The 13,403-nt window shown below is 45.7% G+C and overlaps 1 protein-coding gene across 13 annotated transcripts in view; it reads left to right on the top strand.

The window, feature by feature from the left end:
* The window catches only part of SEPTIN4 (septin 4), a 43,566-nt gene that overhangs the window by 18,104 nt on the left and 12,059 nt on the right, over window positions 1-13,403 (top strand). For 2 of the 13 annotated variants that reach the window (XR_012481261.1, XM_074261922.1), the window contains exon 1: window positions 7,608-7,773. The exons of 7 other annotated variants lie outside the window; for them this stretch is intronic. Coding sequence is in view for 2 of the 6 variants with exons in the window: in XM_074261922.1 (XP_074118023.1) it covers window positions 7,771-7,773 (3 nt within the window). In the remaining 4 variants the exon portion in view is untranslated. Of the gene's footprint in view, window positions 1-2,919; window positions 3,301-7,607; window positions 7,774-13,403 lie in introns of those variants that run through there. 4 more of the 13 variants (XM_074261926.1, XR_012481263.1, XM_074261925.1 and 1 more) reach the window with 4 other exon arrangements.

Genomic DNA, 13,403 nt, shown 5'->3' with positions numbered 1-13,403 from the left:
TGTAGTTGTGCTCCCTAGATGGCCTGTAGTCCGATACATGTTAAATATGTGAAAATATATGTTAAATTATATATAAATTTATATGTTATATAAATTATATATAAATCCAGCTTCCAAAATTTTTTTGTTTTGTCTATTTTCTCCTTGACTTTATCTTCCTTCCATCTTAAACTATATTTTTTCTCCTCCCTGGCTTAATGTTTCCCTGATGACCTCAATGTATTTTTAGGCCAAACTCTATGTGTGTGTGTGTGTGTGTGTGTGTGTGTATGTTCAATTCTTCTTCTTTTATGGATTGAATAAGCATGAAATCCAAGTGATTCCCTCCTCTGTCCCATCCTCCATTCTTATAAACTCTTTTTTTTTTTTTTTGTGCCCCAGTTTTTGGAGATAGTAAATTCCTCCTCTTTCTGCTTTATTTCTTTTCTTTTTTGTTTCTCTTTTCTTTTTTCCCTTAAAACTATCAAAATAGAACAAATCATACTCTCCAATCATAACTCTTTCCAAGATCTTTCTAGGCAGTGGGTTTCTAAAAGGACATTTGTCTTTTCTTTGCCCTATTAGAAGCACTGGGCCTATTAATTCAAGGATCTTATATTCTAACAGGGAAAAACAGATATGTAGAAATATACAAAACAGACAGAAGAGATACAAGATTTTACAAAGGAAGGTATAAAGTTGGCATAAAACTTCTTCCCCCAAAGTTTGTCCTACACTCACATACAAGTACATACAGAATCTGGCAAAAGATGGACTCAAGTTTGCAGTACATTTGGCTAAGAGGTAACTCATAGTTCTTGGTTTCTGGAATTCCTTTTCAATTTCATTTCCTGGGAGGTGCTCAAGGAAGTGTTCCATGGGGAATTTGTGTCCATCTGCCTTTGGCTCCTGATGAAAATATTGCCATTATCTGATCTGGGAATTCTGTTGGGACACCTTTGATGGGAAGATGGGAAATCCAAAATCTTCTGGACCTTTAGAAACTCACAAACTATTATCAAACCAAAGGAGGTAGGGGGAAGAGACAGAGCAGTAAGGGTTTTTAGCTTTGATACCACATGCTCTAATTTCTGGAAATTAGCTCCTCATTTTGCTTGATAATTTAGAGACATTCCCTGGCATGTGGCCTAGTTTCCTCAGCCTATTTAGATACAATTTTTGTTCATTCTCATTTCAGTTCTGTGGCTTTTTCACATTTAATCTCAGATCTATGATTTAATTGATTGGTTGAACATCTTATCACTTGCTTTCTGGGGGGAGGGTAAATCAATTTTTCCCCCCTCCTCCCCACTCCATCCTTAAAACTATCACACACAACATTACTTGATAAAGGCATTAGAGAGGTGCAAGACAAAGTGTTATATGACATCTGAGAAGGAAGTTTCATTGTATTGGGGGGAAAGCACTGAATTGGAGCCAGAAGAACAGGTCTGAATCCTTGCTCTATCACTTAGAGATCTGTAAAATGAGAGGAGAAATTCTTTTCTAATTTCTTTGCCAGACTTGAAGATTAGGAAAGGCTTCATGGATTAAGTGGTGTTTCAGTAGTAGAAGGCTCAATAAAAGAGCAATCTTCCTAATAATTAGTGTTGGCAAAAGTAGCCATAGAAGATAGTACCTTCCCCATGATTGGCAGTCTTTGAACTGTGGATGGACAACCATTATTGAGGTACAAGGTGTAGAGGGAATACTTCAGGGATGGATTAATGGCCTCTAAGTCCTCCTCCCAATTCTGAGAACCTGTGATTCTATAATTTGTTATTAATGGATAGGAAAGAGAAGAGAGAGGCAAGTCAAATCAATAAGTATTTGTTAAACACCTACTATGTGCCAGGAACTGGGCTAAGTGAGAAAATATAGATATATGAAACAATAGAATAAAAATATATAGAGGTGGGCACTTAGTATGTTTAGGGGGCAGAAAGTAACTTATGTTTGCTGGAACAGAGAGTGCATGGTAGGGGTAATTTGAGATAAGGCTAGAAGTGAAGAGCAGCACCATATTGTGGAGAGTTTTGAATGATAGACAAAGGAGTTTGAATTTTAACTCAGAAAGCAATTGGAACCACTGAAATGCCATACCCAGAAAGATGGACTGGGTATTGAAAACAATGTCAGCTAGTTACAGTGTTCTTTTTCCACTCTCAATTCTTTTTTTCACCTGGGAAATTTTTATGTGACCCCCAGGTGTATAGGTACATAAAATAGGTATACACATCAAACACATGTTGACAATAAATCATAATTTTGCAACCTCCACCTTCAGTTAAGAGCCCCCACATGGGGTTGTGAGTCACAGTTTAAGAAGCTTTGAGCTAGAAGGAAGATGGATTGGAAGACAGAGAGAGGAGACTACTTCTAATGGTTCAGGAGAATGATGATGAAGATCCTATTACTAGTGTAGTAATAGCGAGCATAAAAAGGAGGGAGCAACCAGTCTTCTAGAGTCAGCTAGATCCAACACTTGAAAGCTAGTTGTTACATTTTCATGGTGAGAATTTACATCTCAGAAATGAGAAAATGTTATAAATCAGAACTTGATTCATTGTTTTGTTCATTGTTTAGATTTAATAAAGGGATGGAGAAAATGTTGAGGTAATTTAAATTTTAAAAAGACATCTTTGTACATAAATTGTTGTTGTTGTTTGAGAGACAGTTATTAAACATTTACCTTTAATACAAATGCCAGAGATTTTTCAGAGGTGGAAAGGACAAGGTTTGGTAAATGATTAGACTTCAGAAGTGAGAAAGAGGAAAGAGTAAAAGATAATTCCATGGTTTAATGCATGAGAGACTGTGTGAAATGTGGTGCCAGAGGCAGAAATAATGATACCAGAAAGAAGATTAGGTTTCAGAGTGAAAATAATTAACCCAGTTTTGGTCATGTTGTGTTTGAGATACCAGTGATACCTCTAGTTGGGTATCCAACTGTCCTATGTGCAGTTGGATATCCAACTGTCCTATGTGCAGTTGGATTTGTAAATCTGGATCTTAAAGATAGATTAAGATTAGAGATTAGAGATAGAGCTTTGGAATTCATCTGCAAAGGAGTAGGAGTCAAAATCATGAGATTGAATGATTGTTAAGGGAGATAGGAGAGAGAAGAGCAGAGAGCCAAGGACAGACCCTTGGGGAACATCCATGATGAAGAAGACAAAGGGCTATTCAGGCAGACAGAGGCTTGGTTAGAGAGGTAGGAAATATGAGAATGGTGTCTCTGGAGTCAAGGGAGGAGAAGGTATCCATTTTGTAGAGGAATTGGCACCTCCACAGAGTCTTGAAGGCTTTCGACAGCCAAAGGTATGAAAGGAGGCTATTCTAGAGATGGGGGATGGAGGAAAGAGAGAAGGAGGGTAAAATCAGAAATACTGGTAGTCCCTTTGACCAGATTATAGTGTGCAGAGAGGGAAGTAACTATGAATAAAGCTGGAAAGGTAGATTGAAGCAAGATCCTGGAGGGACTTGAAGCCTTAGAACAGGGTTTGCATTTTATCCTGTAATCTTCTAAAGAGAACCACTGAAGATTTTTAAGTGTTAAATTCAGACCATGAATTAAAAGATTATTCTGGCCTTTGGGTGAAAGATGGTAGAAGGGATATGGGATATAGATGCTAAATTAGGAGGCTATTGTATTAGTTCTCTCAAGATCTTTCACTATCTTTATTAGAGCAGAGCCAGCTTGCAGGTAAAGGTCATTTGTGACTTATGGTCAGGGGGATTTGAGTGTGATTGGAAAATGAGCTGTAGTTGCTGGGGTCCCAGGATTATCTTCCCAAGAGACATACTACCAGGGTAATGATCATCCTTCAGAGCTCCATCTTCCTCAGAAGCAAGCCCAGGTCCAGTTTTCAATTGAACACATGGCTCATCCAGGCCTTGGGCAGCAGGTGCTCACCGTGGCAGAGAGCAGGATACCGGGCACAGCTGGGAACTAACAAGCATAACTTATTCACTTGTTTTCTGAGAGGTTTCTGTGTCCAATTTTGGACTTTGGCCCAGGGTTAAGAGAAGAGAGGGGGAAAAAAAGGAGGATCTCATAAGAGGGTCCATCTCTCACAAGAAAGGCCTCCCCACTACACTGTGTGCTTCTCTTGCCCCTACCCCCACCCTTGGCGCCAGCAACTATGGAGACCAGTCCCTCACTGTCTGTGCCAGCTACCAGGTGGAAGTGCTTGGAGGTATTTTTATATGATGATCTGAAATCTCTCTGAGGCCAGCAGCCAGCTGACTAAAAGTGGGCTTTGTGCATCCCAGGGCTTAAAATTCAGGCCTGGCAGCAGCTGCTGCTTCCTTTCCTACGGCCTTCAGACAGGCTTTAATTTCATTGCTTCTCAAGGATTTTGACTTTGCTGGCTATTCTGGTTAACACCTCAACTCTTCTCCCTTGGCTCCTGCTCCCCTGCTGAGTCTTGGGCTTTAGCTTTCCTCTCTTCCTCCTTTCCTTCCCTCTTTCCTCCCTCTCTCTCTCCCTTCCTCCCTTCTTCCCTTCCTCCTTCTTTTCCTTCCTTCCTTCCTTCCTTCCTTCCTTCCTTCCTTCCTTCCTTCCTTCCTTCCTTCCTTCCTTCCTTCCTTCCTTCTTTCCTTCCTTCCTTCCTTCTTTCCTTCCTTCCTTCCTTCCTTCCTATTTCCTCCCCATCTTTCTTCCTTCTTTTTTTTTTTTTTTCCAATACCTTTTGTTGGTTCATTCCCAGATAGATACCTTGTTCCCAAATAGGCCCTTGAAATAAAGAAACAAAAACAATTAGAATCAACACACTAAACTTGTTTGACAGCGTAGGCAATACTCCTGACTCAAAATTGTCACCTGAAAAAGAAGGAAGTGCTTCATCTCTCTTTGGGGTCAAAATTGGTTCATCATTGTAATTACTTCTAATTTATCCCCCCCCCCTTTTTTTTTTCTTCAGTAACTCCTGGTTCTACTTTCTTTGCTTTGCTTCCTAACAAGGTTTTTCTTTAAATTTCACATATTCATCATTTATTATTAAAGCAAATAGTAATCAATTCAGAACAATAGAAAGAATACTGAATATGGGGCTGAGATCTAAGTCCAACTCTGCTAGTGTCTGTCTGTGTGATGTTGAGCTGGTCATTCAATGTCTCTGGGGCCCTTTTGCCTCTCATCTGCCAAATGAAAAGGGTTGGATTTAGATGATTTCTAAGGTATCTTCCTTCATTGAATCTTTGCTCCTGTTGATTTACCATAATTCAGCCACTTCAGCTTTTTTTCTCCTCTTATATCTGAGCCTTAACTTTCGATGTCATGACATTTCTTCTCATCTCGATCAAGATTCTGGACTCTCACCTTGGGTTTTCTCCCCATTCCTGGAACTTTCCTTGGAAACTAGCTTTTCCAGTTCTCAGAAAGCTGGGAGAAGACCAGCCACCCTTCTCTCTGGGGCTTTTGCTTGCTCTGTTCTGTCTGGATCTTTAAGTCTGTCTTACTTTCTGATTCTCTTTATCCTCTGAGCTTCTGGCTGGTAAAGTCTTTTAAAAGAACCTACAGGACCTGCCTGAATAGAGTCACTTAGGGCCATTTCCATTTTCCATAGCACTCTATGGCTAGCTACAAAATCCTTTCAGGGACATTATCTCATTTCATCCTCTGGGGAGTCATGTGATACAATGGAGAGAGTTTTGGATTGGGAACCAGAGGAGCTAATTGAGCAGCTCTGCTACTGACTGCCTTGGCAAATTACTTTGTATCGGTCACTTCTCAATTCCTTCATTTATAAGATGATCGGTTGGATTAGAGAATTTCTAAATCTCTGACGCTATGAACAATTATGATGTTAGTGCCATTATTAGCTTGCTTAGCTGTAAAATGAGGAGGTTAGATGCACTAGTTTCCAGCATCTCTTTTGACTCTTAGCTCAGTGCTGTGTTTTTGTTTTTTTAATCTCCATTTTAAAGATGAAGAAAACAGACTTAGGAAGGGCACGTGATCTGCCCAATTACCTGCCTCTACTTTTTAGGGGGGAGCGTAGGAATTCCTTTTTTGCGCATTACTTTAATGATTTGCAAAGAGAAGGATGGTACAGGGAATAAGTCCAGCCTTAGAGTCATGCCATGGACACACTAGCTGTGTGATCATGGGAAGGTTATTTAATGTCTTTGTGTTCCGAGCAATCTCAAAGTCCATTTCCCAGGTGGGGAAGGGGCTTGTTGTCCAGGTAATTTGCCCACATCATGTCGTTAATAAAATATCTAAGCTGGCACTGGCCCCAGGGCATCTGATTTGTATTCCAGTGAGATTTCCACTACACCATTCAGCCCTATATCTTCTTGGGCATGTTTCCAAGCCTCCTCCTTATCCTTTGCGTGTCCCCGTGTTTTTGCTCCCCGTGAATCCTTCTCCTGCTGCTTAGTCCTCTGGCCTTTCTGCCTGCCATCTGCTGAGGCTGTGGTGCCTCCCTTCTCCCCCTCCCAGGTTGTGAGGATGACGAAAAAGTCCCTGGGCTCTCGGTGTCACTGTCAGAGCCGGGATGCTAGGTCTCAGACTGGCCAGCCTTGGGGTTTAGCGGGGGCAGGGATGATAGTAGGACATGCTCAGCTCTTCTAGACAATCTGCCACCAGAAAGAGGGCTGCCAGGAGGGAGGGGCCACACTCCCCCATCCAGGTCTCCCCTCCCTCTCTCTCTTTGCCTCTGGGAGGGACGGGCAGAATCCTCGCCTTGGGCGCTAGACTCAGGAGCATCTAACCGGCTCCCTGCTTCCCTTCTTCCTGAGGTCCTGCTCCTCTCTGACCGCTCTGATCCTTTGGGACTTAAAGCCAGTATAGCAGCTGTCCCCATTGCGGCTCACCCGCCTTTCTGGGGCCCCAGGGCAGCAGTGTGAATGAGGAGGCTTAGTTCAGCAACCGTTTAAGCAGGGCTTAATAAGACAAACTTTTCCCAAAGACCTTTCCCACACGCTTCCAGAAGTCCCAAAGGAAGAAGAGGTTGATCCACTGGTGGTTAAGAAGCAAATCCCCAGTAATTAGGGCTCTTACAGGAGACCTCGCCTTGAGAGCAACTGTCCAGACTCTCTTTTTAGCTTTCTGATTTAGAAAACCTTTATTTGAAGGAGGGCAATCCTCTGGCCCTTCTCGATACGAGAGAGTAAAATGTGTATTGTTGATTGTTTCTTTGGGGGGAAAGAGCAAGGGAAAGCGATTTGTCCAACCTTCACCTATTTTTCAGGTCTGTTCTAGGGTGCAGGGAAAAGGTTTAGAGGGGAGGGCCTTTCAGTCCACTAGGGAGTCGGCAGGAAATAGGTGCAGAGAACCCTGGAGAAGGGGTCAGAGCGCCTGCTCCACTCGTTTCTTTGACCGCCTATGCGACTTTCGGGAAATCACCTCACTTTTCTGGGCCTCAGTTTCCCCTTCTGTGAAACCAGGGAATTGAGGCTATCACTAAAATCCCTTTCAGGTCTTAATTGTAAAACGCGAACCAGCAGCCCCGGCCTCCTGCTACGCCCCCAGGCCGCAGACTCAACTCCTGTCCCGGACAAGGGCCGCCCCCAGGCCCCCGGTGGAGGTTTCTCGGGGAGCTCCTAGCTAAAGGGCCCCGCCTCGGGGCCGGCTCATCCCGCCCACCCGGCACCACTGGCTCCTCCTCCAGCCGGTCCCCACTCCGAGGCGGCAGGAGACAGGGGTGGGGGGGGGGGGAGTTGGCGATGCGGAGTTGGTCTGCAGGCAGGCAGGCAGGCAGGCAGGGAGGCAAGCAGCGCAGCTAGCAGCGGGGAGAGCTCGGGTGCTGTCCAGGAGGAGCCGGCCCGGGCAGGGCTGCGGCCATGGTAAGGCGGACAAGCTCTGGGCGGGTCCGGGCTGTTGTTAAGTGGGGCTGGGCTGGTCATGGGGGTCCATTGCTTGGGACAGCGCGATGGGGGGCTGGCTGCGCTCTGCGGGGATGCGGGGCCCGGGAGCGAGACCTGCCGGGCCTGACCCCAGCCCGTCGTGGACACGAGCGTGGCCAGGGTGGCATCCTGCCGCGGGGCGCTGTCTCAAGTTTCTTTCTCCCGGCTGCCTCCCCCCCCCCTCCCCGGACCCCCAAGGAATGCCGGCCGGTACCGTTCGGACGCTCAGGGAGAGGATAGCAGAGGAGAAAGGTGACAGGATGCTGACTGTGGAAACCTGGGGCTTAGCAGGGAGAGGAGAAAAAGAGGCCCGGAGTTAGTGCGAGCTGGCACTGGGAGAGAGGGTCTGTCGGGGCTACTAGGAGATGAGAATGCTGGGGGAGGGGAAGCACGGCAGCAGCGACCGGAGAGCTTAGGAGCTTTAGGCAGGCGGGGCTGAAGCCGGTGCGGAAAAAAGGCCACCTGGTGCCTGCGTAATCTTGGGCAAATCCTGGCACTTCTCTGGGCCCTCAGTTTCCTCATCCGTAAAAATGATGCATTTGACCTCTAAAGTCCCTTTGGGCTCTCACTGCGATTCCTCCTCCACTATCGCCAGTGGACACAATGGAGCAATAATTGTTTGATATTTTACATAGTTTTATATAGCTCTTCTCCATAACTTGTGAAGAAGGAAGTAGGAATATTGCTCCCATTTTATAGAAGAGGAAACTGAGGTTCAAAGAGATGGAATATAAATCTGAACTCTTAATTCCAAGCCCAGCCTGCTATGATGCCACATTGCCTAGATATTCAGGGAAGGAACAATTAATTTGGAACCAGAGGACCTGGATTCAAATGCTGCCTTTATTAATGACTTAGCTTTGTGACCTTGGACAAGACAATTTTACCTGACTTGGCTCCAACTCCTTTCTCTGTAAAATGAGTCTGTCAGACTAGATGATCTCTAGGATCTCTTCTCTAAACCCTATGATGCTTCTACTTCAGCTCCCGTCTTTCCACTCCCCAAGTGAAGGAAAAAAATGTTATATCCTTGGAATTCTTGGCACCTCCATTCCCCCCAGCCACAACTCTTCCAAAGGACTTCACATGCAAATACTAGCTCTTTCCTTTCTAGACAGATGAGGGTCGATTCACGATTATGTTCATGAGCTCACTCTCTGTGGCCTAGTTCTCTTGGGGAAGAGAAACATAATCTTTCCCCTCTAAGCCACCCCTGGAGCAGCCCAATTTGTGCCATAGGCACCAACTTGCTTCTCTGGACTTTAGTCAAACTCCCCTTTTCAGCAAATAACCCCAGGTGGGAGATGGGTAAGGTTAACTGATGGTTAAAAGGAAGTCCAGTTCTTCTGGGTGCTTCTCAGGGCTCTAGTTGCTTCTTCCAAGCCCAGGAAACACATACATCCCTTTTTCTTCTTCTTTTGACCACCACCACCACCCCCTCCCAAGTTTTTTGTACTCCCTCTTTTGGAAAGGGTAAGTGATGAGCTGAGGGCTGGAGCACAGAGTTTACAGCAGAACTGGGAACCAGCTCCTGACAGTGGGATAGGAACTGCAGGCAGTGTCCAGAAGGGCAGTGTCTGAGAACCCCATTGAATCTGTAGTTTCCAGGTCTGGAAAGAATAAGCACTTTCTGGGACCCCGGAATGGGCTGTCAAGCTTTTTTCAGGCTTGGCCCGGAAGGCTCTCAACCCTATGACCTTCTCTTGTTCAGTGGAGGCCCTGGCAGTGGCAAAGTGGTGTCCTTTCCCTTCCTCCTGTTGTCCCTGTAAGAGTGACAGACACATTGATTGTCCCAGTGGTGGGAACCCTGGGGGAACATTGATTGTCCTGGATTCTAAGCCTGGCTGGGGCCAGAGAGGGGGACCGTTCTTGGCCACACACTGGACTCAGTTCATTTCAGGTCCTGGCCCTTCCAACCAGTTCAGTCCCCAGCCAGTGAGAGATGGGGGTGGGAGTATGGTGAGAGAGCTCTTAGGAAGCCTATTTAGCCCCTCAAGAGTTGACCTACAAACTCTCGGGCAACACTTTTATCTTCCCAGTTGGAGAATTTGACCATTACCTTGGTTCACTGCTTCATCTCTCTCCTTCCTGGTGAAATGGGAATTTCAGAATCTTACTTTTAACAACTACCCTTTCCTTCTCTAGATTCAACCTGCCAGAGATAGCCTTGGCTTTATCTCCCTAGATTCCCTCTGAGAGAAGGAAAAGCCCATTTCACATCCAGAAAAACAGATTAAGCCCTGACACTAAGACCTGTACAAAAACTCACAGGGAGCAGTTAACTGTCATACTGGAAACTCATGTCTTCCAGGCTTTTCTCTCCATTTCCCCCCTCATGTATAGCTCTGGGAGTAGCTGGCTATTCTACACAGACCTTATGCTTTGATTTCCTCAATCTTAAGGACTTCCTAGAGGGAAAGAAGCTAGTAGTTAGCCAAGGTAAATTCTCCCCTTTCTTACCTTTCTTTTCCCCTGCTGTCCTTGTGGAATAAGATAGGCCCTGGCATCATACCCTCAGCATCAGTATGTTACAGGGACTAGGAAATTCCAGAGGGGATTCTCAAGATAAAGGCCTATGGAATCTCTGTACCTCTTTGGCATTCTGAAAAACTTACAGACCGCTTCTCAAAATCATGTTTTTTAAATACCTAAGATAAAATATGTAGGATTATAAAGGAAAATCAACCATGTTCAAAAATAGTCATCAAAATATTAAACAATAAAAAGCAAAATCATGGACCTCAGGTTAAGAACTTCTGTGCTAAAGAAAATCAGTCTTTGGGAAGAGAAGACATCTCTCTGCTTAGAGGACATAAGGGGTCACTAAGGAAGAAAGCTAATTGTTCCCCAAAACTTCTCAGCCTAGGTTAGGGAATCAGGGGGGCAGCTTTCCTGTGCCTCTTTGGTTATTGAAATTAGGGGAAACTGGAACAGGAGCAAAAAAGGAGGGAGGGAATGTAGGAGTGGGTTTGGGCCAAGGAGTAGGGCTAGGGAATAGGGTGTGGGCTAGGAGATTTTTATCACTTCCTGCTGTGGTAGGCTCTTTGTTTGGACCTCGATGTCCTAAGATGGGTAATGGTTGAGACTGATCTGAGATAGAAATTAATGCTGCCAGTGGGACTCAAGAAGCTTGTGTTGTGCCCACCAGGGATAAACAGGAGGCAGAGCATCGTGGGGTGGCCAATCAGAGGAGGAGACTACAGGGAAGCCAAGTGATACTGCTGCTGCAGTCCTCGGAGGGTGGGGTGCAGAGTTGTCTGGGAAGGGTGGGGCGGGATGAGGGACTGGCTAAGGGGACTAAAGGGAAAAGGGAAGAGTGGGGAGAAAGACATTCCACAGGCTTTGCTAGTCCCTGCCAAAGGCATAGGATCAAAAAGAAAGGGAAAGGAAGGGGCAGGGGCAGCCAGATTGCAAATAAGAGCATTGGGACACAGCTGGGTATGTCTGAAGAACTTTGCTTGCCTAGAAGATAAAATTAGATTCAGCACTTGCTGACAGGGAGCTTTGAAGCCTGGGAGAATGATCGCCTCTGCTGGGATCAGATGGGAATTCTGCTGCTGAGGATAGGTTCAGAGATTTGGTAAGGTGCTTAGAGATTAGAAGAACTGGAAAACAGACTTCAGCAAATAGTCCTCCCCATTCATTTTTATAGTCCAAAGCATCCTGGACTTAGGGTCTGTAGAGGCTTGGGTTCAAATTTTGCCTTCAGTATTTATAAGTTATGGGATCATTTCCTCATCTGTAAAATGTGGGGAGGACCCAGGTCTAGAGTTGGCAGAGACTTCTAAGGCCATACAGTCCAAGTGTTTCATTATTTTAGATAAAAACTGAGTAATAAATATTTGTATTCCCCACCTCACAGGATTTTTTGGAAGTTTAGGTGAGATAAAGTGCTTCAAAGCCCTACATAAATGGTAGTTCTTCACCATCTTCAGATGAGAAGACAGAGGCGAGGAGATAATTTGGCCACTGACTCAAGTGTGACAGCCCAGAGGCTTAACTTTGGGGAAAATTCCTAGTCCATCATTTCTTTCTATATCCAGACTAATTATTTCCAAAGCAGAGAACAAATCATTTTGTTGTCTCCTGTCCTCCTACCTCCTCACTACTAAACCCATCATTACTACCAGGAAGCCAGACTAAGCTGTGATGCCCGGTGGATAAGGACAAGAGGACAGTCCAAAACCAAAAAAAACAAAACAAACACAAAAAACGAACCCTAAATCTGGCCTCTTGGGTTCTGGGCCTGGTTCTTCCTCAGCCTTGTTAGGGGACTTCAGAGCTGGCCATCTTCCTTGGCATCCCCCTTTCTAGAGATAGCTAGGGGCACAGTGAACAGAACATTTGAGTCAGGAAGACAACCTGATTTTCAATTTATCCTGAGATGGTTCTGAACAAGTCGTTTGACCTCTCTCTGCCTCGGTTCCCTCATGTGAAACAGGGACAATAGCATCCCTTCACAGGGTGTTGTGAATCTCAAAGGAGGCATTTGTGAAGTGCTAAGTAGTGTTTGGCACACAACAGATACTTAATAAATGCTTATTGCTTTTTCTTCCCTTCCATCCCTTGGGAAAGAGAGTCTGCTTTGAGGCCAGACCCAAGTCAGACCTGGCAATTTTGCCATATCTCTCCCACACGCACTCCCTTCGTTCCCTCTCTAACCCCTTCATCAGGCCTGACTGCTCAGTCACAGCATGGCTGGGAGGGAGGATAGAACGAGGTCCTCATAGGAATTCCCCAGGATTTTGGGCTGCCTGCCAGACCGAGCCTGCTGTCCACCCCCTGCCCCCCTTCCTCTCTCAGGGGCATCACAAGTATCAGGGATGGAAAGAGCCTTTTTAGGTCAAGTCCTACCCCCAAGCCAGCCTCTGTCTATCAATAAATTCCCACATTCTGGAATCCAGCTACAAATGGTCTTAGGGATGCAGTTCCCTCAGTTTTCCCATCCTCCCCTCCCCCAAGGTCGCTGGTGGTCATAGCAACAGGCAGGTTGTAGGGGTTTAAGCCTGGAGAGCCTGGGGACTCCTTTCCTACAGTGTTTGCCCCTTACATAGAACTGAGAAGCAGTGGGGTTTGGGAACTGGCTCACTAGGTCTTTCTCCTTCAGTCCTCAACTGTGAGAGGGGGACAGGAAGAAGGGGGATTCTTGGGTGACAGCTCTACCTGCTCATGGCTCTAGGCTCTGATCATTAGGGGCTCTGGAATCACCTCCCACATCTCTGCCCAGGTCCTTTGAGAGTGTTAGTTTCCATGATGACATAGGCCCAGAGGCCTTTGTCCTTTGTCTGAAGATGGCACGTGGACCTCGTAGGGCAGGGTTGTGCCCAGCACCACCAGGCTCTTGGCACAGGGTACTGCCCACCAAAGAAGGGCAGTGGTGGTGGCGAAAGGGGGAAGGGTGGTGTCTGGGAATGTGGCCCCCCCAGGCTGGGTTGGGACTTAGGGGGCAGGCCTGTGTATATTAACCTTCAGCTCAGCTCTACTCTTTGCCAGGGGCACATTCCCTGAGTGTTTGATTGCAAAGAAGGTGCTTCACTGTAGGCATTGCCATCCAGAGCAGGATATTCTCT

Source organism: Sminthopsis crassicaudata, chromosome 4 (assembly GCF_048593235.1).
Source record: "Sminthopsis crassicaudata isolate SCR6 chromosome 4, ASM4859323v1, whole genome shotgun sequence".
NCBI classification, from domain to species: Eukaryota; Metazoa; Chordata; class Mammalia; order Dasyuromorphia; family Dasyuridae; genus Sminthopsis; species Sminthopsis crassicaudata.
Note: the sequence above shows the minus strand (reverse complement) of the source record. Positions and strands in the feature narration are given on the sequence as shown.